The 20,974-nt window shown below is 41.9% G+C and overlaps 12 protein-coding genes and 2 non-coding genes across 22 annotated transcripts; 8 read left to right on the forward strand and 6 right to left on the reverse strand.

Annotated features, from left to right (window-relative positions):
• Positions 1-17: 17 nt before the first annotated feature.
• On the forward strand, positions 18-1,842 carry LOC108601965 (arfaptin-2). Its single transcript, XM_017989952.2, has 3 exons — positions 18-963; positions 1,030-1,306; positions 1,366-1,842. Exons 1-3 carry the CDS (start codon positions 248-250, stop codon positions 1,408-1,410), a joined length of 1,038 nt encoding a protein of 345 aa, XP_017845441.1. The 5' UTR covers positions 18-247; the 3' UTR covers positions 1,411-1,842.
• A 43-nt stretch (positions 1,843-1,885) lies between these two features.
• LOC108601966 (DPH3 homolog) lies at positions 1,886-2,442 on the reverse strand. The gene is made up of 3 exons (XM_017989953.2): positions 2,249-2,442; positions 2,110-2,184; positions 1,886-2,055 (listed from the first exon to the last, which is right to left on the reverse strand). Exons 1-3 carry the CDS (start codon positions 2,354-2,356, stop codon positions 1,978-1,980), a joined length of 261 nt encoding a protein of 86 aa, XP_017845442.1. The 5' UTR covers positions 2,357-2,442; the 3' UTR covers positions 1,886-1,977.
• Positions 2,443-2,499: 57 nt separating this feature from the next.
• On the forward strand, positions 2,500-3,534 carry LOC108604689 (dnaJ homolog subfamily C member 17). The gene has a single exon (XM_017994245.1). The coding sequence runs from the start codon at positions 2,545-2,547 to the stop codon at positions 3,445-3,447; it is 903 nt and encodes a 300-aa protein (XP_017849734.1). The 5' UTR covers positions 2,500-2,544; the 3' UTR covers positions 3,448-3,534.
• Positions 3,535-3,563: 29 nt separating this feature from the next.
• Positions 3,564-5,860, forward strand: LOC108604688 (GRIP and coiled-coil domain-containing protein 1). Its single transcript, XM_017994244.1, has 3 exons — positions 3,564-3,725; positions 3,789-5,586; positions 5,650-5,860. Exons 1-3 carry the CDS (start codon positions 3,644-3,646, stop codon positions 5,828-5,830), a joined length of 2,061 nt encoding a protein of 686 aa, XP_017849733.1. The 5' UTR covers positions 3,564-3,643; the 3' UTR covers positions 5,831-5,860.
• Positions 5,861-5,903: 43 nt separating this feature from the next.
• On the reverse strand, positions 5,904-7,340 carry LOC108603757 (protein arginine methyltransferase NDUFAF7 homolog, mitochondrial). The gene is made up of 2 exons (XM_017992836.1): positions 7,010-7,340; positions 5,904-6,955 (listed from the first exon to the last, which is right to left on the reverse strand). Exons 1-2 carry the CDS (start codon positions 7,322-7,324, stop codon positions 5,969-5,971), a joined length of 1,302 nt encoding a protein of 433 aa, XP_017848325.1. The 5' UTR covers positions 7,325-7,340; the 3' UTR covers positions 5,904-5,968.
• Positions 7,341-7,398: 58 nt separating this feature from the next.
• Positions 7,399-8,393, reverse strand: LOC108603760 (antigen 5 like allergen Cul n 1). Its single transcript, XM_017992839.2, has 2 exons — positions 8,246-8,393; positions 7,399-8,188 (listed from the first exon to the last, which is right to left on the reverse strand). Exons 1-2 carry the CDS (start codon positions 8,366-8,368, stop codon positions 7,514-7,516), a joined length of 798 nt encoding a protein of 265 aa, XP_017848328.1. The 5' UTR covers positions 8,369-8,393; the 3' UTR covers positions 7,399-7,513.
• Positions 8,394-8,618: 225 nt separating this feature from the next.
• Positions 8,619-9,603, forward strand: LOC108603761 (antigen 5 like allergen Cul n 1). Its single transcript, XM_017992840.2, has 2 exons — positions 8,619-8,771; positions 8,829-9,603. The coding sequence occupies exons 1-2, from the start codon at positions 8,664-8,666 to the stop codon at positions 9,504-9,506; spliced, it is 786 nt and encodes a 261-aa protein (XP_017848329.1). The 5' UTR covers positions 8,619-8,663; the 3' UTR covers positions 9,507-9,603.
• Positions 9,604-9,809: 206 nt separating this feature from the next.
• Positions 9,810-12,682, reverse strand: LOC108603758 (60S ribosomal protein L3). Of its 2 annotated transcripts, XM_017992837.1 has the most exons (6): positions 12,599-12,676; positions 12,143-12,335; positions 11,775-11,943; positions 11,138-11,273; positions 10,449-10,838; positions 9,810-10,253 (listed from the first exon to the last, which is right to left on the reverse strand). In XM_017992837.1, exons 1-6 carry the CDS (start codon positions 12,599-12,601, stop codon positions 9,897-9,899), a joined length of 1,248 nt encoding a protein of 415 aa, XP_017848326.1. In that variant the 5' UTR covers positions 12,602-12,676; the 3' UTR covers positions 9,810-9,896. The 2 variants fall into 2 exon arrangements, with proteins under 2 accessions (XP_017848326.1, XP_017848327.1); XM_017992838.1 differs by lacking the exons at positions 9,810-10,253; positions 10,449-10,838; positions 11,138-11,273 and adding an exon at positions 11,315-11,515 and having other exon boundaries at positions 12,599-12,682.
• Positions 11,600-11,685, reverse strand: LOC117134886. The gene has a single exon (XR_004458900.1). It is a non-coding gene; the product is annotated as a small nucleolar RNA U83 (small nucleolar RNA).
• LOC117134884 lies at positions 12,017-12,096 on the reverse strand. The gene has a single exon (XR_004458898.1). It is a non-coding gene; the product is annotated as a small nucleolar RNA U43 (small nucleolar RNA).
• Positions 12,683-12,960: 278 nt separating the features above from the next.
• LOC108602471 (nucleoporin Nup37) lies at positions 12,961-14,140 on the forward strand. Its single transcript, XM_017990595.1, has 3 exons — positions 12,961-13,161; positions 13,223-13,625; positions 13,684-14,140. Exons 1-3 carry the CDS (start codon positions 13,018-13,020, stop codon positions 14,097-14,099), a joined length of 963 nt encoding a protein of 320 aa, XP_017846084.1. The 5' UTR covers positions 12,961-13,017; the 3' UTR covers positions 14,100-14,140.
• Positions 14,141-14,213: 73 nt separating this feature from the next.
• LOC108602494 (mediator of RNA polymerase II transcription subunit 7) lies at positions 14,214-15,074 on the forward strand. The gene is made up of 2 exons (XM_017990621.1): positions 14,214-14,620; positions 14,678-15,074. The coding sequence occupies exons 1-2, from the start codon at positions 14,291-14,293 to the stop codon at positions 15,008-15,010; spliced, it is 663 nt and encodes a 220-aa protein (XP_017846110.1). The 5' UTR covers positions 14,214-14,290; the 3' UTR covers positions 15,011-15,074.
• Positions 15,075-15,488: 414 nt separating this feature from the next.
• Positions 15,489-18,158, forward strand: LOC108602102 (organic cation/carnitine transporter 7). Its single transcript, XM_017990126.1, has 9 exons — positions 15,489-15,646; positions 15,992-16,421; positions 16,483-16,664; positions 16,722-16,903; positions 16,961-17,350; positions 17,420-17,537; positions 17,591-17,750; positions 17,813-17,940; positions 17,997-18,158. The coding sequence occupies exons 1-9, from the start codon at positions 15,601-15,603 to the stop codon at positions 18,050-18,052; spliced, it is 1,692 nt and encodes a 563-aa protein (XP_017845615.1). The 5' UTR covers positions 15,489-15,600; the 3' UTR covers positions 18,053-18,158.
• A 420-nt stretch (positions 18,159-18,578) lies between these two features.
• LOC108602379 (synaptic vesicle glycoprotein 2A-like) lies at positions 18,579-20,873 on the forward strand. Of its 8 annotated transcripts, XM_017990483.1 has the most exons (10): positions 18,579-18,892; positions 18,949-19,111; positions 19,174-19,352; positions 19,405-19,586; positions 19,639-19,823; positions 20,006-20,147; positions 20,205-20,316; positions 20,370-20,529; positions 20,593-20,720; positions 20,778-20,873. In XM_017990483.1, exons 1-10 carry the CDS (start codon positions 18,619-18,621, stop codon positions 20,831-20,833), a joined length of 1,581 nt encoding a protein of 526 aa, XP_017845972.1. In that variant the 5' UTR covers positions 18,579-18,618; the 3' UTR covers positions 20,834-20,873. The 8 variants fall into 8 exon arrangements, with proteins under 8 accessions (XP_017845972.1, XP_017845973.1, XP_017845974.1 ...); XM_017990484.1 differs by lacking the exon at positions 20,205-20,316 and having other exon boundaries at positions 20,006-20,151; XM_017990485.1 differs by lacking the exons at positions 20,593-20,720; positions 20,778-20,873 and having other exon boundaries at positions 20,205-20,320; positions 20,370-20,517.
• Positions 20,874-20,974: the final 101 nt, after the last annotated feature.

Here is a 20,974-nt window from a genome sequence, read left to right on the forward strand (position 1 = left end):
TACGCTTGGACTTGTGTTTTTTCTTTGCTCAACAAAAAAATTCTTAAAATCTAATTGCGGCGGCGTTGCAATTGCAATTTATTATTATTGCTGTGCAAAATTAGCAAGCAACATTTGTGGAACGCATTGTATTGTATTCTAAAGCTGCGAAGCTGCTACTTCATTGTAGCCAAGGCCTCAAATCAGAAGCCGAAACGATTTTTCGAGCTGCAATTAAATTGTATTACTCACTAAGAATACGGGAAATATGGCGGAGCGCAGCATACATGAAATGCTTAAGGACACGCCGTCCATGAACGACAGCTGTAGTGCCGTGCATACAGGCACTGAGGGTGCCAGCATTGGCATGGGCATGGGACTAAGCAGCAGTGCCAGCAGCCATAGCATGGGAGGCAGCGGTACCAGCAACCCACTAGCCACCACCGTTAGCTTACCACTGCGCAATCATTCCGCACCCACCACACCAATGTCGCCGACGGGATCACAGGCAATTAACGGCATGTTGACATCACCGGAGAGTCTTATACGGACGAGTGCTTCCAAAATTGATAGCATCAAGAATTGGAGCATATCAACATACAAGTGCACGCGTCAGATAATGCTCGAAAAGCTGGGCAAATCTCAGCGCACTGTTGACTCGGATCTGGAGGCACAAATCGAACAATTACGCGATACACAGCGTAAATATTTGTCCATATTACGCCTAACTCGTGCCTTCAGCTCACATTTTCAACATGTGGTGATAACGCAGCATTCACTGGCAGATGCCTTTGCGGATTTGGCGCAAAAGAATCCCGAACTACAGAAGGAATTCATTTGCAATTCGGAAACGCAACGAAATTTAACCAAAAATGGTGAATTGCTTTTGAATGCGTTGAACTTTTTCATCTCTTCGGTGAATACATTGTGTAATAAGACCATTGATGATACTTTGCTAACAATACGACAATATGAAACAGCCAGGTGAGCAGCTAAGATATAGTATTAATGATATTTGTTATATCAAATGATTTCCTTATTGCTTTATAGAATTGAATTTGATGCCTATCGCATGGACTTGGAGAATACGAAACCCGAGCTTACACAGGCCGCCAGCAGCTTGGAGGAAACACAACGTAGTTACGCACATCACAAGGATCAGTATGAGAAACTGCGTGGTGATGTTGCCATAAAAATGCAATTTCTTGATGAAAATCGCATTAAAGTTATGCACAAGCAGCTAATATTACTCCATAATGCAATTGCAGCATATTTCTCAGGCAATGCCATGGCACTGGAAAGTACTTTAAAACAATTCAACATTAAAGTAAGTTCTTAATTTACAACCATTAAATAGCTAAAAGTAAAATTCTATTTTACTTGCAGCTTAAATCACCGAACAATTCAGTTGGCTCTTGGCTGGAACAGTAGTAGATCCTGTATACACCACACAAATTCAAGTATTATAATTCCACATGGTACACAAGAACATTTCTCATATGCCGCGGCAATAATGCGTTTATATTTATATATTACACACATAACAAAGGAACACTAGCTCTCCATGGCAACAAAGTGCAATGTGCAATGAATAACAATATCTAGTGCTTAAACCTAAGTTGTATTCTTAATTAATAAGCATAAAATGATTATGTTTTGTAGCATTGTTTTATGTATGTTCCACACGTAACACATTTACAAAAGTTCCTTGTGTTTCAAATCAAATTATTTATATATTCTTGCATGCCCCATAACCACATAACTATGTAAATTATCAAAATAGACCCAAACTAAAAATGAACTGTCTCATAAAACAGCAAATTTTACTTAGTTAATTATCAGTTACATTATATACAATCAATTGAACAAATGTATCTGTGCTTATGTATAATTAAAACTCATTGTTTACTAGTCAACGTATTATTTACGTTAAACAAAATTATAAATAATAAAAAACGAAAAGCTATTTAATTACATCAAACTAAACATATGCTGAATTTAGTTCGTCTCTAGCTTCAAGTCACTCAACTTTTCGTTTAAAGCGGCTGACTCATCCTCTTCCGCCTTAAACATGTCCTGCAATGCAAATCCTTTAATTTACTCCTTTTTATATACAAATGTTCGACTTACCGGATCATAAATAACTTTAATAATAAGCGAACAACTTGGACACTGCGCCACCTCCTCACCTTCTATAAGCTCTTCCTGCCAAGCGTACAAAATAGTTCATTAACAAATACTATTAGCTATTATCACAGCTGGCACTTACTTTGGATATTTGAAATCGATCACCGCAGGGACATGGATAGTAATACATTTCCTCTTCCTCGTCGTATTCGAAGTCTTCAATCTCAACCTCATCGTGGTAGACACTCATTATGCTCAAGTGCCTGTATAACTGCGCTGTTTTTATATAGCATTATTCATATAACAAATAATTATACGGCATGCCAATCAGACACACGTTGTTGCGGTGGGGATGCCAACCTGTTCAACAATTTACAGCTGATCCACAAACGCTGTAAACAAAAACAAACGTTTGCAATCTTTTGGCCGCACTAAACAATGTCTAGTAGAAAATACAGTGATGTTAATCTCTACGACTTACTGGGCGTGTCCATTGAAGCCGACCAGACTGAGATACGCAAGGCATACAGAAAACGCGCACTCGTTTGCCATCCAGATAAGAATCCTGACAATCCAAAGGCGGCTGAAAGATTTCATGAGCTCTCCAAGGCTTTAGAAATACTTAGTGATGCCTCAGCACGCGCAGCTTATGACAAAGTGCTTAAGGCGAAAAAAGCAGCCGAACTGCGAACCAAGCAGCTGGACAGCAAGCGCCAAAAGCTAAAGGAGGAACTAGAAGAGCGCGAACGTGCAGCGCTAAATAAGTTGCACTCGGCGCAGCCCTATAGCACTGTACGTAAAAGCGATGAGGAAGTGTTGCAGGAACAAATTGAGCGTTTGCGGCGCGAAGGATCCAAGCTGCTGGAAGAGGAGCATCAGGCCATGAGGGAGCAACTTCAGCGTAACTACAAGGAGCAGCAGCAGCAGCAACAACAGGAAAAAGATAAATTTGATTCTGCGCAGCATCGTATCAAAATTAAGTGGAAGGCGGAGAAGAACGATGAGAGTAATGGCGGCTATACTGAGGAACAGTTGATGAAGTATCTCAAGAAATATGGTGAAGTAGTGGCGCTTGTAATGAATCCCAAAATACGTGGACGTGCTATGGTTGAGCTGAAGACACGTGAAGCCTGCGATATGGTGCTGTCCTATGAACATGGTGATCCCGCAAATCCTTTGCACTTTCAATGGGTAACGCCGCCAGTGGAAAAGCAACGCACTGTGCCCACCAATAACGCAACTGCCCATGACTATGAGGACTTGGTTATGCGTAAACTGCGCCAAGCAGCGGAACGCAAGCGCCTTATAGAGCAAATGATGAAAGAGGAGGCTGATAATTAAGTAATAATAACCGCTAAGTTTTTGAAATGTACCTTATAAGAAAATAAAATAAGTTGGCAGCGCTGCCCAAGCAGCGATATATTTGTTGACCGATAGCAAACAGCTGTTTTCATTTTGTATTTGTTAATTAAATGTTTGCAAAACTATGCCACGACAAAAATATTAAATTTGAGCGCAAAAAAGAAGTTTAACCATCATGGAAAAGCGACAACGTGAGCTAGAGGCGCTGGTGACAACGCAAAAGGAGCAATTATCGCGTTACGAAAAGCGTCTAAAGGGTAATAAAATGCAATAACAATTACATATGCATAGCATTAATCATTGTGTTTGTGCACATGCAGACGTGGTCACCGCATACAAGGGATTGCTTAAAGAAAAAGAGGCGTTGGAAACAAGCTTGGCGGCGCATGCAGAAGCTACTGGTGTCAAGGATGTGGGTGACGCAAGTGTAAGCAAACAGAATGTAGATGGAGAAGGCGCTACTGCCACTGGTTCTGTAGCTGCTAACGACACTGTTAGCAGCGATGACAAGGGCCAGCTGCAGACACAAATCATAACGCTAATGAACTCATTAGCCACGCTGTCTGCGGAAAAGTCACGCATGGAGGCTTCATTCCAGGCGGACAAGAAGCAACTGCGTGCGCAAATAGCACAAAAAGAGCAGCAAATACAGGAGTCCTTAAATAAGGCTAAGGAGCAGGCTGCGCGTGCCAAAAACGATGTGGATGAAGTCAAAGCGAAGTGGATAATTGAACGGCAAGAGCGCGAGAAGGAGACTAACAATCAAATGATTATGTTGCGGGAACTTCAAAAGCTTTACGCCGACGAGCGGCATCTCAAAGAGAACATTGAAATGCAACTTAATAACTTTAAGACACAATTTGCCAGCAATGAGGCCGAGAACACGCGAATGCGTGAGCTGCAGTTGCAGCTAAAAGAGGCCACAGCGCAGCTTAAACAATGTCAAACCAAACTGGAGAGAAACAATGCTACGGATAATGCGGACAGTGGTGGTGTGCTGCAGCAGGTGCGCCAGGAGATGCAACAACTGAAGGAGCAACATGCTGTGGCCATCAAACAGGAGCAAAGACGTGTGCTGCGTGCCGAGGAGCAGAGTCGCCGCCAAGCGTCCCTACATGAGCAACGTGTGGCCAATTTGGAGGCACGCCTAGCCGAGCTAAGCAGCACTGTAGGCAACTATGATCGCTTGCGCCAGCAGGATCAGCATAGCATACATGCGCTCAAGCAGCAGCTACATGAGCTGGAGGCATGCCAAAGCAGAGCAGCGCCTGCGCCGCTTGCGCTAAGCGACAACGAGCCAGACATAAGCGCACTGGTGGACGAGTTAGTGCGTTTAAAGAAGCTGCTTATAAGCGCCAATGCACGTTCTTCCAATCCGATGGATCTGAGCCATGTGCTGGGTCATGTGGGTAGCGTGGATAGTCACGTCAAGTGCGAGCAGCAGTTGCAGAGCCTGCAAAAACTGCTGGAGGAATCAAAGCAGCAACGCATGCTGCTGGAGCAAACTATACAACGACAACAGGCGCATATACAAACGCTGCAGGACAAGGTGCAAGTGCTTAATCATAATATAGACGCTGCCGAGGAGGAGCTCAAGCAGCAAAGCGACAAGATGCGCTACGCGTTAAAGCAAGAGCGCACCAAGTGGCAGGAAGCCAAGGCTGAGCTGGAGAATGAAACACGCTGTAAACTAAACGAACTGGAGCAACTGCTGCAAAAGCAACGTCAACGTTCGCTGCAGCTGCTGGACGAAAAGGAGCAGGAGATAAAAACGCTGCAAACCTCCTTTGAGGTATTCCACAGACCCAGTGTAACGACACTAGACACCGCCGAGGCTGTAGCCTACTCCTCCGATGCAGACAGCAATGATGTGGAAGAGTCTGACCGTGAACGTGAACGCGCCAAGCTTAAGCTGAAGCCCAAGAAACTGTCGCTGGGCGAGAATTGTCACATGCTGCACTATGCCAATGAACTGGCACGCAAGGATATTGAAATTGCTGCTCTGCGTAAATCCAAATACAGTGCCGAGTGCACGCTGCGCAAGGCCATACAGGATAAGGTGACCGCACAGCAGGAGATGCATGGCAAGATTGAGTGCCTCGAAGAGCAAGTGGACAGGTGAGGTTTGCCTACATTTTGTTTATTTTTTGTCTTACTTATCATTTGTTTCCATTTGCGCAGGCTGGAACGCTGTCAGACACGTGAGGGCGCTAATCTGGAGTACCTGAAAAATGTCATTATTAGCTTCATTGTTACACGGGATGCTGAAGGCAAGCGGCATATGCTGAATGCCATTAGCGCCGTGCTGCAGTTCACCAGTGCCGAGATGCAAACCATTAATACAACATTCCAGAAAAAATAATTCAGAAGTTGTCTAACAAAAATAATTAAATATTTATATAGTAGTATTTTATTGCATTTTGGTTTAACTATAAAAACATTATATATGTATTAACTAAAATTAAGAGCAACAAAGTTTTGTATATGAAGTTCGAAGTCTCTACTCGGTAAATCCTGCCACAGGATATTTTTTTAAATGCTCCGCCAACACGCCAGGGAACATGGCTAAGAACTTGAAGCGACTGCCCATTTTATCAGCAGCTGTTAGCATCTCGTAGCCAGAGCGTATTAGCTCTTGATTCTCAGGCAACGCATTGGCCAGCAGCTGCTCCAGTCGCGCTGCACCTTGCATACGCTCTAAGAACTCACCTTGCTGCACTGGACCAAAGCATTGTATGTGTCCACTTGTCTCTGCCACATGCTTCATATGCTTGAAGTCCACATCTGCGGTTAGATCGGCTGAACCAGGCGCCAGCAGCGGCTCATGCAGCGCATGCTGCTTGAAACCACGGAAAGTATCTGTTTTGTCACCAAAATGTCCATAATCCATGATTAAAGAAATGCCGCCCTGCTGCTCCAGTCGCTTGGCCAGCAAGCCAACATGACGCTCCGTTTCCAGTGCGTATTCCAGACAACTGCGTGTTTCACCCGGCACAGGTTTAAACAGACGCGCAACAGGTGTTTGCGCTTTGGATATGACATAGCGAAAGTCTGTGGACTGTGACGCTGACTCCACATCAATAAGCACCTCCTGCCAATTGCCATCAACCAGTTGCAATTTGTGCACAGGCAGCGCATCAAAGAACTCATGCGCCAGCACCAACGAGAAACCCGGCGGCACATCCTCCAGTCGACGATGCCAATACGCATTGGTGCCTGTTGCAGTGGTGCCCTGTTGATAATACGGCAGCTGTGAGTCCTCTGGTAACGTTTCGTGTTTGTAGCAAAAACGTTGTGCTTGTGCCTTGCTCAAAAACGGACTAATCTCCACCAGATGCATGCTAAACTCGGCGCCCAGCTTAAATTTGGTCAATACTTTGAGCACATCGCGCGCAAGTGTACCACGACCCGGGCCTAGTTCCACAAACTGAAACGGCGAGGGGCTGCCCAGCTTCTGCCACTCGTTGATTAGCCATATGCCCACCAGCTAGAAGAAGAAATCTTTGACACATGCCTTACGTTAGCTGCTTCCATCACTCACTTCGCCAAATATCTGTGAAATCTCTGGTGATGTTATAAAGTCACCTTCACGTCCGAATACATCACGGTGCATATAGTAGCCGGCATTTGGATTTGTCAACACCTCCCGCATGTACTCGGCCACTGTTATGGGTCCCGTGGCCAGCATTTTGGCTCTCAGCTGTTTGGTCAAGTCACCATTGGGTTGTGCGCTGGGCATTGGCTTCTGCTCCGTATTTGCATTGCCGTTGTCCTTAACTGCAGCTAAGTTTGGACGCCGCACGGATTTATAGCTAAAGCTACGTCTGCTGCCAATTCGAAGTACTTCGCGTAACATTTCGCCTTAAATAATGAACAGTGCTGCCAACTCGTTCAAAAAATATCTAACTTTTTAAATTCAAACAATCTAAGTTTTATTTTAAATAATCGTTTAGCTATTATCAATATTATTACCATTTGCTTTGATTCACATTTCGTTGGGGTCACATCATTAGTTTACAAAATTGAACTAGCATTAAAATGAAATCTAAAACAGCTTGATATCGGCCACGATCTTCTCGTTGTCGTAGATCTCCTTGGCGTAGCACAGATTGGGGTAATCAAAGGCAGCGCCATAGCGATTCTTGCAGCCGGAGGTGGCCTTATCGCCAGGAGTGTACACGGGCTGTCCAATAATGTTGGATGTGGCGAAGTTGCAGGTCAGCACAAAGTGATTGTAGTAATCCTTGGAGAAACGCACTGCCGCACATCCAAGATGTGTGTTCTTTTCAGAGACGGCAATTGTGAACTGTGCCGCGCTCTTGTTGGGCAACTCCTGAGGGAAACTGGATAGAATCTCAGGGGATGCATTGATGCGTGCAGCAAACCATTTCTCGATTTGCTCCTTGATAATCTCTGCATCGGAATACTCCGTCTCGGCGCCACTGTAACTGAAGATGGCATTGTTCTGGCCAGCATAAGCAAACCGCTCAGTGCTGCGACACTTGTCTGGCAATGATTGGCACGTCTTCACATTGAACAGCGCCAAGTGGGTAAGCTCTTCGCACCAGGTCATCTTGGCCATGCGCACTGCCTTGGGTAAGCCCTCTATTTTTCCACCAGCCACATTGTTGCGTAGCTCATTGAACAGTGTGAGGATCAGCTTTTGATGAGGCTCTATTTTGACTTCACGCACATCCTTTGGACATTCTGCGCTGTAGTTCTAGTGGGAAAATAATAATGATTTATTTTTAGATTAAGGAGCCTAGCTGGTGCTTACTCCTTTGTTGTTGCAGGCAATGTGCTTGTCCAGACAGGTGGGCAGAGCACAATAGTCAATAGCAGCTACAAGGCTCACTAAAGCTGTGGCCAGCACAAAGAATCCTGTTACTTTACTGAACATCTTTGGATACAATGCAAGTTTGCAACTGAGGAACTACTCCACGATTTACACTATTTATAGTTGCCGCAATGGATTGGAAGCTACCCAATTGAAACAGACATGGAATCATATTTTTGATTAAGAGGTCTGCCAATGAAATCAAAACAGATTTTCTGTCGAATACAATTGTGAAAATATTTTTACAAATGGTTCTCATATACCAAGTATTTCCTTTGACTAAGTATAAATAGTCATATATAATTCCAGTCTCGACATCAGTTTCGAGTAAGCAGTGGCAACAGTTATTACATTCAGAATGAAGGTATTGCTTCTGTTAGCTGCTCTCCTGGGCGTCACTCTAGCTATTGACTACTGTGCCCTGCCCACTTGCCTGGACAAGCACATTGCCTGCAACAACAAGGGAGTAAGCACCGGCTAGGCTCCTTAATCTAAATATAATTTCTAATTATTTGCCCACTAGAACTACAGCGCAGAATGTCCCAAGGATGTGCGTGAAGTCAAAATAGACTCTCATCAAAAGCTGATCCTCAAGCTTTTCAATGAGCTACGCAACAATGTGGCTGGTGGAAAAATAGAGGGCTTACCCAAGGCAGTGCGCATGGCCAAGATGACCTGGTGCGAAGAGCTTACTCACTTGGCGCTGTTCAATGTGAAGACGTGCCAATCATTGCCAGACAAGTGTCGCAGCACTGAGCGGTTTGCTTATGCTGGCCAGAACAATGCCATCTTCAGTTACAGTGGCGCCGAGACGGAGTATTCCGATGCAGAGATTATCAAGGAGCAAATCGAGAAATGGTTTGCTGCACGCATCAATGCATCCCCTGAGATTCTATCCAGTTTCCCTCAGGAGTTGCCCAACAAGAGCGCGGCACAGTTCACAATTGCCGTCTCTGAAAAGAACACACATCTTGGATGTGCGGCAGTGCGTTTCTCCAAGGATTACTACAATCACTTTGTGCTGACCTGCAACTTCGCCACATCCAACATTATTGGACAGCCCGTGTACACTCCTGGCGATAAGGCCACCTCCGGCTGCAAGAATCGCTTTGGCGCTGCCTTTGACTACCCCAATCTGTGCTTTGCCAAGGAGATCTACGACAACGAGAAGATCGTTCCCGATATTAAACTGTACGAGTAGACTAAAGCTAGTCAAATTCTATAGTTAATTGCCATGATTTGTAAACTGAGATGTAATAGGAAAGCTTGAATTGTTAATAAAAACATTAATTTTAAACAGATGCAATAATTGAAGGTGGGTTCGATAAATTTTGAAATATTAGATGTACTATATTTAATATAATAAATAAATGGTAATAACTATTCCTATTGTACAGTCTAGTTGGAGCTTTCTAACCTATGCCTATGCTAATCAGACACACACTAATGTATTTTATTGTTTAACTACAATTAATTTGTTTTTAAAAAGCTCAACACATTTGAATTGTTTTGTTAATTTTCTTTAAGTTTATTGCGCTGTTTGTCCAGCAACAGAGTGCAAAGATTTGTATAACAAAAATTAACGCAATGTTTAGGCTGTGGTGGCAGCAGCAGCAGCGGCGCTGGTGGTGGCAGCGGCCTCCTCCTTGAGGCGATCCTTCTTGAGTGGACCCATGAAGGCCAGCTTGTCGGCTGGGGTCTGGAAGCGACCATGACCCATCTTGGATGAGGTATCGATGAACTTGAGCTTGATCTGTTCCAAAGCAGAGCGCTTGGTGTGACGCAGCAAAGACTTGCGCAGAGTGATGATGCGCTTCTTGGAGCCAATGCAGCAGCCCTTGATCATGACGAAGTCATTGTTGACCTCACCATAATGGGGGAAACCACCCATGGGGGTGATGCTCTTGTCCGTCAGATCGTACTCGGTTGAGGCGTTGTTCTTGATGACCTGGAAAAGCAATAACAATTCATTAGCTAATGTTGCTTAAAACATGTAAAGCTTGTTATTTAATTAATATCAGTCCTATCATTATAAATATCACGGTTCATCAAGCTTTTATTTTTTCGATGTCGTTATTATATAGGTTTTTATCATCATTGAAATTTTGTTTTAAATACTTCTTACTCTAGAAAGAGTGCTTACCTTGCCATCCTTGGTGTGGATGCCAGCACCGATGCGGTAGATCTTCTTGTTGATCTCGGTACGGTGATGGTAACCCTTCTGACCAGCGCGTGCCACAGTGGTGGACACACGAGATGGATGCCAGGCACCAATACAGGCAACCTTGCGCAGACCCTTGTGCGTCTTGCGGGGCAGCTTCTTGGTGTGCCAACGGGAAGTGACACCCTTGAAGCCCTTACCCTTGGTAACACCAACACAATCGATCATCTCATCCTGGCCGAAGACATTGCTAACGGGGATGGGCTTCTCCAGATGCTCACGCACCCACTTGACCTTATCGTCGATGGAACCACCGTTCAGCTGGATTTCCATGATGTGAGCCTTCTTTTGACGCTGCTTGATCAGACGAATCTGCAGAGCACAAGAAAAAGATAGAAAATGTTAGCCAAATACTTGGTATACTTTGGAATGGGGCTGTACGTGATATGGTTTAACCGAGCGATCATTGCCTAAGCGACTACGCACCGTTACTGGAATATATCAAGCATCGCCACCCGAGGGGCAATTTGCTCTACGACGTTGCATTCAAAACAGTGCATGGAAAAACACAGCGGGAATGCTTTTTAGGCCAGGCGCATTGATCAACCGAGGTCAATCAACGCAACAAGGCCAAGGACGTCGCCCGGTATGAATTATGAAATGCAATTTACCTGAGAGTGGGCAATCACACGGATCACCTTGCAGTAACGCAGCATCTTGCGGAAATCATTCTCGATGCTCTTCTTGCCCAAATCATCGGTCCACTTCTTGCTGGCCTTGGTGAAAGCCTTCTTCTTGCTCTTGTACCTGAGAGTTGCGAGTTACGCGAGACAGAAACAATTAGAAATTGAGTGTCCAACGTGTGTGCGTTGCATCCACATCAAAGTCTGTGAGGAGATACAAAAACGAAAGTGCACCTCATCGCATAAAGCGAGCGGAGATAAACAGCTTTCACGACGTGCTCACTAGGCAATTGAATTTGCGATCAAATTGCAGCTCACACGACTTGCACAGATTTTAAAAGCTCTCTCAGCGAACTGATCCAAGAACTTTATAGTTTGCATAATATTAAGTAAATGCACATAAAATTTATGTCTTGAGCTGCATTTGCATTTGTTTTTGCTGCATGTGCTGTGATCAGAAGGAAGGCAGCAGAGATGGTAGAAGGCTTTTCAACAGGGTTTTATTGCTCATTCAGATACCATCTTATCATCATTCAACAGCATGTGGCAGCAAAGCAACAACTGCAAACACGTGCTCTAGACTCGAGAAAAAAAAACAAAATGGCGTCCCGGTTTAAATACATACCAGTTCTTGTAGAAGCGACGACGGCACTCCTCGGACAAATGCTGTGCCCAGACATTGACCAGAGCACGCAGACCGAAGGGAGTCTCAATGTAGCCGACAGCGCCAACAACAATCATTGGCGGTGTCTCCAAAACGGTCACAGCCTCAACGACCTCCTTCTTGTTAATCTCTGCAAGCGAATAAAAAGAGTTTAAGGTTAGTTTTCGTTTCAAGACAATTCTAAACATAGATTTTACGAATTTTTAATCAGTCCGCCCTAGTAAATTGATAATCACGGTTAATCATATGTTTTCTAACCATAAATTTTACTGTTCCTCATCATGAAAATCACACTTTGTATAAAAAAAAAAATTAAAAATTCAACTTACTTGAACCAGGACGGTCCGCTTCGCGCACAATGTGCGTCATGCCGGCCTTGTAGCCGATGAAGCAAGTCAAATGCACTGGCTTGCTGGCATCATCCTTAGGGTAGGCCTTAACCTTACCACGATGGCGACAGGAGCGCTTCTTGGGGTAGAAGGCCATGGAGCCATGACGAGGCGCAGAAAACTTACGATGAGACTGTAATTAAGATGAATAAAAAGAGAAATTAGCATGCGGGCTAATATTTTTGAGAACTTTGTTCACTTTTAAAATTTTCTCTAAGGTTAGGTACGAACGCAAACATGTGCGCCGATTTAAACTCGATTTAAGCGCATTTAATTACATTAATCTGTGTGCTCAATGATTTTAAACATTACAACTCACATTATTTTACTTATTTAAAGAATTTAAATCACTTTTATACACTTGGATATTAGGCAAGATAATGTGGAGAAACTTACCATGACGTCTGTTCGCTTACGAAGTTGGAAACGAAAAGAACGGAAGTGACTGCGCGAAACGCAAAGTTGGCTGCAGCCATAGCCAATATAGCGAAGGGTTGCTCAGAAACAGTGGTGTTAATTTTGACTTTTAGCGGATTGTGGCCTCTATCCGTAAATCTAGTATTTTTTTAAAATTAATTTTAATATTGTTTATATTTAAAAATGTATTGTATTTATTTTTTTTAATTCAAATGATGATAATTATTGTTATATGATTATAAAAACCAATTGCATAATACTTCCAAAACAATGACCTCAAATCTACTAAATTACTAAGTGAACCGTGCTTACCCAACACTAATACAAAACCACAACAAGTTCCTTTGGCGCCGGCTCTGTATCATTTACTAAATAAAAATAACTCTGTTTGAGTAAAAATGAAAACAGTTGTAGCTCCTGATCACACCATATCGCTTAACGACACAATAAGCTGCTATGATATCTGTGGCAACGACTTTGCCTACAATTTAATATGTGTAGCGCTAAAACGAAGTGTCTCATTCATTTTAGTTTCTTTGCCGGCAAGTATTAATATTTATAAATGTATGAAACTTATTTTAAAACGCATTCACAACGACGTAGGAGGAGACTGGCGAGTTCGCGTGGAAACAGATCCAGGAGTTGACGACAGATTTTGTAGGTTGTCGAGCGTTGACCTTTTCGCCGGATACTTCTCTTAACTGCACGCCCAACAAGGTGACAGTATGTTTCGCTATGGGACAACGAGATATTAGGCTATACCACACGGACTTCAATCAGTATAGCAGTGTGAGTAACCTGGAAGGACATAAGGACTTTGTCAACGATATCGCTTGGGTTTGTGAGGGCGAGTTGCTAGCTTCTGTCAGCGATGACTTTACGTGCAGATTCTGGACCATCACAGGCAATCCAGAGAATGTGATAACGTTTTGTCTAAGCTCAGCTGGCATGGCCGTCAAAAGTCACCCAGAAGATCCAAACAAAGTATTAGTGGCTGAGAAGCGAGGTATGAATAACGATGCACTTGGAATTGTGTAAACGCTTATTAACATAATTTCCTTCAGGCATTATACATTTGTATAATGTGCGCAGCAAGCAAACAGTTGTCTCCGTGGAATCCCCAAAGTTTCCTCTCATGTCTGCGGATTGGGCGAACAGCAATCGACTGTTCATAACTGCATTGGCGGGCGGAGATATTATTACTTGGGATCTGAGCCGTCGCTTTGTACCAGTCGATGTCAAACAAGTGCATGAGGATGGAGGGCGTGCTGTGAAATTTTCGCCTAGCAATTCGGAAGTTGTAATTGCCAGCATTGGGCGTCCTGATATTACTCTCAAAATTTTTCCCGCCAAGTCAAATGTGCCCATAATGGAGGCGCCCTTGAAGTCCTACGGAGGGTTGTGCTGGCATCAACGTTTGCCATACGTAACTGCAGCATCTGATAGAAATTTGTTTTTCTGGAAAGTGCATATGAAATAATCATTGTAAATAGCAACAATAATAAAAAAATATATATAAAATAGCAGGCGCATGAAAAATTCGTCGATTATCGATAGCTGCAATCAATTAGGTATTTTCGCTATACACGTACTACGGTCACACTTCACGTTATTTTTATACAAATCGGCACAACAAAAAATTTGCAGAAACTGAAAGCCTAAGAGAACATAATGTCCAACCCAGAAACACAGGTATCCAGTTTGCCTATGCCGCCAGAGCGGTATATTAGCAACTACACGGAAGAAAACATACGCAGAAACCGGGCACCAAGGCCGCCGCCCCCACCGAGCCAACATGAAGTCTACAGTATGTTTGGCATACAGTACAACAATGATGAAATGATACGTTCATTGGAATCTCAGCAAATAAAGCGTTTATTACCCATACACTATGATCGTCGCAAAGAGCTGAAGAAGTTAAATCATTCGCTGCTAGTTAACTTCTTGGATCTCATTGACTTTTTAATCCTGAATCCTGATAGTCCCAGGCGTACAGAGAAAGTGAGTATTTACTAAAAGTATGCCACATAATTAGTTACTACTTAAAAATATTTACAGATTGACGACCTGAGTTTGCTCTTTGTTCATATGCATCACTTGCTGAATGAGTTCAGACCTCATCAGGCTCGGGAGACATTGCGCGTGATGATGGAAATGCAAAAGCGACAACGTGTGGAAACAGCCAACAGGTTTCAAAAGCATTTGGAGCGTGTGCGTGAGATAGTAAACAATGCGTTTACTGCGCTGCCCTCCCTGTATGATGATAGCGAGAATGGTGGAGCCAAAATCAAAATGGAAGTGGATCCCTTGGAGTCAAATGCTGCAGCTAAGAATGATCCTAGTTATCAGCATGATCGCATGCTGTGCAGGCTTGTCGATGGCATTGAATAAGAATTAACATATTTTGTGTAGTAATGTAAAATAAGCGTAAATTGTGTAATATATAATTAAATATAAGTTGAATTCCAATTTGATAGCAAACATATAAAAGTGGGAGTCATCAAACTTTGTTGTTAGACGTACGAGTGATGACGTCGCTAGTTGATCTTCAAGATACAAATCATGTAGGTTTTATGATAACAGTGCTTGTAATTGTCTAGTCAGCGTGTTCTGGGCGTGTTACTTGGCCAGCTACCTAATCTCTTATCACCGATAAGCTCTATGTAAGCTGTCGCTCACCGTGAGATGCACGGCACAAGTCAGCGAAGAATATCTAATTTAATCTTTACAACTACGTCGAAAGTTTGTTGACTTGGCTTATCTATGATAAGCAGATATTCAAATGAATCGTCATTTTCTCAAACTTGATAAAAGCAGTGGGTCTGAATGAAACGCATCATTTCAAAACCAACTAGCCAAGTGAACGTTACCAATTACAGACTTGCAATAACTGTGATAAATTCATATAACTAGTAAAGACTTTGTTCTAAAAGTGTATTGTGTGGTGCAATTTTTAATTATTCTTTTGTCAAACTGCGAAAATGACGCAAAATAAAATTGACAGCTTAAATCGTGATAAATTAAAAGGTAATTAAGCGCATTAAAGGACGTAAATATGTTAACTAAAGTTTGTGATAAGCTAAGACTGATTATAATAAGATAAGAGTGTGTGCAATATATATATAAATTGTATAAAACAGTGATTCAGAAACTTATAGTAACTGGCTAATAAAACAATAACGAAATTAGACAGATAATACAAAAGTTTAGTAAAGTTTTTAATGCAAACATTAAAAATTTAAGTGGAAAACATCATGTTTTGGAAACGGATAAAAATTTATATTGCAACAGCTTCAAATATTCAAATAAAAATTTAAAAAAATAATTCAATGCATTGGCAAATTAAAATTTAAATTATAAATCAACTTACAGACACAGAATACGATACAGATGGGAATTCAAATAGCACAGTCGCCGCCTCCGAAACGTCTCCAGACGATGTACCTGCTGACTTCGACAAGGCCATTGTAGCCTCTGGCTTTGGTCGCTTCAACTTGATACTGTTGCTCATGTCTGTGCCTGCAACATGCGCCAACATGTTTGAATCCACAACTATGTCCTATATACTGCCCGTCGCAGAATGTGATCTGCACTTGACGCTAACAGATAAGGGCGTCCTGAACGGCTGCGCATATGCTGGGATGATTATATCAGCTATTCCCTGGGGCTATTTGGCTGATACGAAGGGACGTCGTAAAGTGCTTGTCTGGGGTTACTTGGCTACAACGATTTGTGTGTTTGGCAGCGCACTGAGCCAGAACTTCATAATGCTGGTGACATTCAAGTTTTTTGGTGGCTTATGGTAAGTGCAAATAAGTAATTGCGTCAAAGACTTTTAAATATTGTTTATATATTATTTTTAGCGTAAATGGCCCCGCTGCAGTGCTGTTTACTTATCTAACGGAAATGCATGGCCCCAAATACAGATCACATGTGCTAATGGTAGTGGGCATGGTCACCTCGACTTCCTGTCTGCTGCTGCCTTTGCTGGCCTGGGGCATTTTGCCCAGACATTGGGACTATGTGCTCTTTGGTGGTCTTAATGGTAAGCTTTAATAACTTTTAAAGCCTTTTATAGATTGTTAATTATATTTCTGTATAGTACACAGCTGGCAATTCTTTTTGCTTGTCTGCGCTGTGCCCAGTTTGATAACCGGACTTTTGTTAGCTGTAATGCCAGAGAGTCCTAGATTTCTAATGGGTCAAGGACGCAATGAGGAGGCTTTGGAGGTGCTCAAGCGCATATATCATGTGAATACAGGCAAACCCAAGGAAAGCTATCCTGTGCGTACAAATAAACTTAAAGCCATAAGCTCCATAATAATTGCTATTGATTCACAGATCAAAGCGCTGGTGCTGGAGGTGCCCAACCGCAAATCACAGCCGAGCGAGGCTATTTATACCATAGCAGAAAAACCAACAGCCACAGCTGCTGCTGAGTCTGCTCCATGCAGCTTCCTGGACAGTCTACGCGCCGGCATGCAGCAGATGAAACCGATGTTCCATAAGCCTTTGCTACAGCTCTCGCTGCATTGCTATACAATGCAGTTTTGCATATTTCTGGGCATGAATACCATACGCTTGTGGCTGCCACAGCTGTTTGCGTCAATGGCAGAATATACAGCGGACCAGCAGGTGACCAACGATGCTGCAACAATGTGTACTATACTCGAGTATAGCGTTAATAAAACAGCAGAGACGCTCGCAAATCATGAAAGCGCTTGCGCTGAGGTGAGATAAAAATAATTGCTGCATCATGATGACGCTAATGCTAACACCTCTAATCGCTTTTGTTGACAGCCCAAGCCTTTATCTATGGATATGTATATTAACAATATTATTGTCTCTGTCTGTGGACTGCTGGGTTATTTCTTAGCAGGCGCTGTTATCAAAGTTGCGGGCGCTAAGCGTTTGCTAAGTAAGTTAATTCTAAATGTGCTTTAAATAGCTAATAACTAATCATTTATTTAGCTTATGGTTTGTTTATGTCTGGCACATTGGGTCTGGCGCTTTTCTGGTCTTCCAGCAGCATGATGACGTTGGTCATCTCATCCGCCTTTGTTACAGTTTCCGGCATTGCAGTCTCTTCGCTGCTAGGCGCTGTTGTTGCACTGTTTCCCACACAATTGCGGTAAGCTCCACCCCCTCTATATATAAAAATGTAACTTAAACGTTTTTTTTTTTTGTCTATAGTTCCCTGGTTGTAGCTATTGCCATGATGTTTGGTCGCTTGGGTGCACTTTCGGGCAATTTGCTGTTTCCAGTTTTTATACAAATTGGTTGTTTGCCGCCCTTTGTCATGGTCTCCTCTGTTATGCTGCGTAAGTTGCGCTTTTATTTAAAACATTTGTTACTCTACTAATTTCGACAATTGCAGTTTCCGCTTTGCTCTCCGTATTTGTGCCGAATCCCAAAAAAGCAGCGTTCACATGAATATAGCATTTATCTAATTTTAATTGCGTTCTTAGTTCTAACTGATAACGTCTGAAGCTAATTTGTTATAGCTTATAGTCGTAATGAAAATATACTTAGTAAATTATTTTAGCTATATGTAACAACACGCGTCTTGTTTGGATTTATAATGTTTTTACAATTTTCAGCGCCTCTTAAATTTTCTCTCTACGCACACACACTAATGAGTTTTCGCCAGCATTCATAAAAGCATAAACTTATTAATCTTATCAAATTTACTTTATTATTTAATATACTGTGAAAAGTCGACTCTATGGCGTAGTCAGCGCTTTGTTTCAAACATGTCAAACCATATTAAATGCAATTAGGGCAGCTGCTGTTTGTATTCGTTACAACTGATGAATAATTCATGAATGCATTCAAAGGTTAAAAACAACGCTATCATGATTGCATCAAAAAAGGACAAAATGCTACAATTACTGCAGTTGAGAAACAAGTTAAGCATATAATTTAATTCTTGTAAGATATAACTTAGTGTTGAATTAAAGCAGGCCTTAAATTTATTGTGTGTATATATGTAAATCCGAATGCGCAATCTCCTAGCGCGTAGGGAAGCTGCAAGGACTTCAACGTCTGAGCCAGTGCCAGAGCCTCCTCCTCCAGCATCTGCCGACTTTGAGACGGCAATAGCTGCTTGCGGCTTTGGTTGCTTTAATGTACTTATATTGTTTATTGCCTGGCCTGTGCTGCTGGCCGTCTTATTCTCTGTTATGTCCATGTCCTTTATATTGCCGATAGCAGGACGTGATCTGGATATAGTGCTGAGTATGAAAGGTGTCTTATATGCGCTGCCCTTTGCAGGTAAGCTTTATGCCAAACTCTGGATTTAGCATTTAACTATATGCACTTGTTTATAGGCATGATATTGTCGGCAGTGCCTTGGGCTTTCATATCGGATACATTGGGGCGTCGTGTTGTGCTGATCAGTGGCGGCTGGTTGTGGCTTATTTGTGTGCTGTGTCTTGCCTTAAGTCAGAATAGCACGCAGCTAATGGTGTTCAAGTTTATTGATGGACTAATGTACGTATGCGTAATATTACCAGTATGCAGCTTCAACGCAAAATCTTTTGTTATGCTTGCAGCATTTGTGGTCCACTTGCCAGCATCTATAGCTACCTATCTGAATTTCATGCCAAACAGCACAGGAGCATGGTAATACTTTATGTTAGCATTTGCGGCTCAATGGCCGCACTGATATTGCCAATTATGGCAATTTTTTTTTTGCCACTGTCAATTGATTTCCATATAGGCAGCTTAAGCTGTAAGTTAAGCTTAGCTAAGCGATGTACTATATTTTATAGAACGCTTTACAGTTAAAACCTGGAATGTGTTTTTGGCAATATCAGCAGTGCCCAGTCTTATTTACGGCTTGATGCTTATATTTCTGCCCGAAACCCCCAAGTTTCTAATGTCGCAAGGCAACTATAGCGCCGCCTTGAAGTCCTTGCAGTTTGCCTACGCGCTAAACAATCGCAAGAGTCGTAAACCATTTCCGGTAAGCAAAAGTCTATGTATTTATTATTTAGTTTTAAAAGACAGCTTTATAGATAACTAAATTAATGGATGATAGCCCGGAATCGTTTCAATTAGAGCATAGCACATTAAGGCAGCGTTTTCATTTAAATATGCTCAAGTTTGTGGAGGGCTGGCGTCAATTGAAGCCTTTGTGCAGCAGACTCTATTTGCCTACAGCTATGAAAGCGTTTCTAATAAATTTTCTAGCTAGTGTGTGGTAACCATTAACAAATATATATGTAACTTTATTGTTAACTAGTTCGAATTAGAGATGGGCAGTTCAGATTTTCAAAAATCTCTTTAATTGATTTAAAAATTATACTACAAGCTCATCTCTCGTTCAAATGCAATATTAATAATCATAACTATTTTACTAAAATTGCTTTTGTTTTTTTTTAGCATCAGTACCATGCGGGCGTATCTGCCGTCCATTTGTCACGTCATGAAAATATTAAGAAACTCAGATCAGGCAGACTGCAGCATGTGTAACGTATTTGAATACATTATCAGAATAAATGCAACTACCGAAGATGACCCAGCTGTAGGTAAACACTGCAATAGCTTTATATTTTAGAAATTTATTTATTTATTTAAATAGCAATGTCAAGGTAGTTATGAGGAATATCTTTTAGTTCCCGTTATTGGCCTAGTATGTAGTATAATTTTCTTGCCAATAATAAGAAATAACAAAATTGCAATTCATTTGCTTAGTGGGTAATTTATATTTGTCTGCACGCAAACGTTTTTAATACTTTTATTCTAGAATTTTGTCTTGGACTATGCACATTGCTGATGATAGGCTTATACTTTTCTAGTAGTCTTTGGCTTACATTATCTATAGTTTCTATATATTGTGGCATCATGACGGTTTGTAGTGCAGCCCTCATGGCCATCAGTGTAGCTGTGTTTCCCACTTTAATGCGGTAAGAAGAAATGCTTATGTATATCTTTTGTTATTTATTATATTTTTCCTCTTTGTTTTTTAGCACCATGATGCTTATGTTAATAATGACCTGCGGTCGTGCGGGATCATTTGTCGGTACTTTTGTATTTCATATATTTATGCATCTGGGCTGCTTGGCGTCTTTTCTTTGGCTAACTATTATGATGGCCAGTAAGTGTTTGTGCTTGAGTACTGCATACATTTATTTTTGTTTCTTAACGCTTATAGTTGCCTTCATCATATCCTTATTCTTAACCATCGATGTGCATCAGCCGCTGAAATAAATTATAAAATTCTAAATATTGTTATATTCGTGAATTTGTAAATTGCAATTGTAATTAAGTAAAATAACTAGGTGTGTGGAATATATTTATTATATTATAAAAAAGTTTTCTCTTTATGCCTTTGCCAGAACAGTCGCTTGG

Source organism: Drosophila busckii, chromosome 3R (genome assembly GCF_011750605.1).
Source record: "Drosophila busckii strain San Diego stock center, stock number 13000-0081.31 chromosome 3R, ASM1175060v1, whole genome shotgun sequence".
Lineage (NCBI taxonomy): Eukaryota > Metazoa > Arthropoda > Insecta > Diptera > Drosophilidae > Drosophila > Drosophila busckii.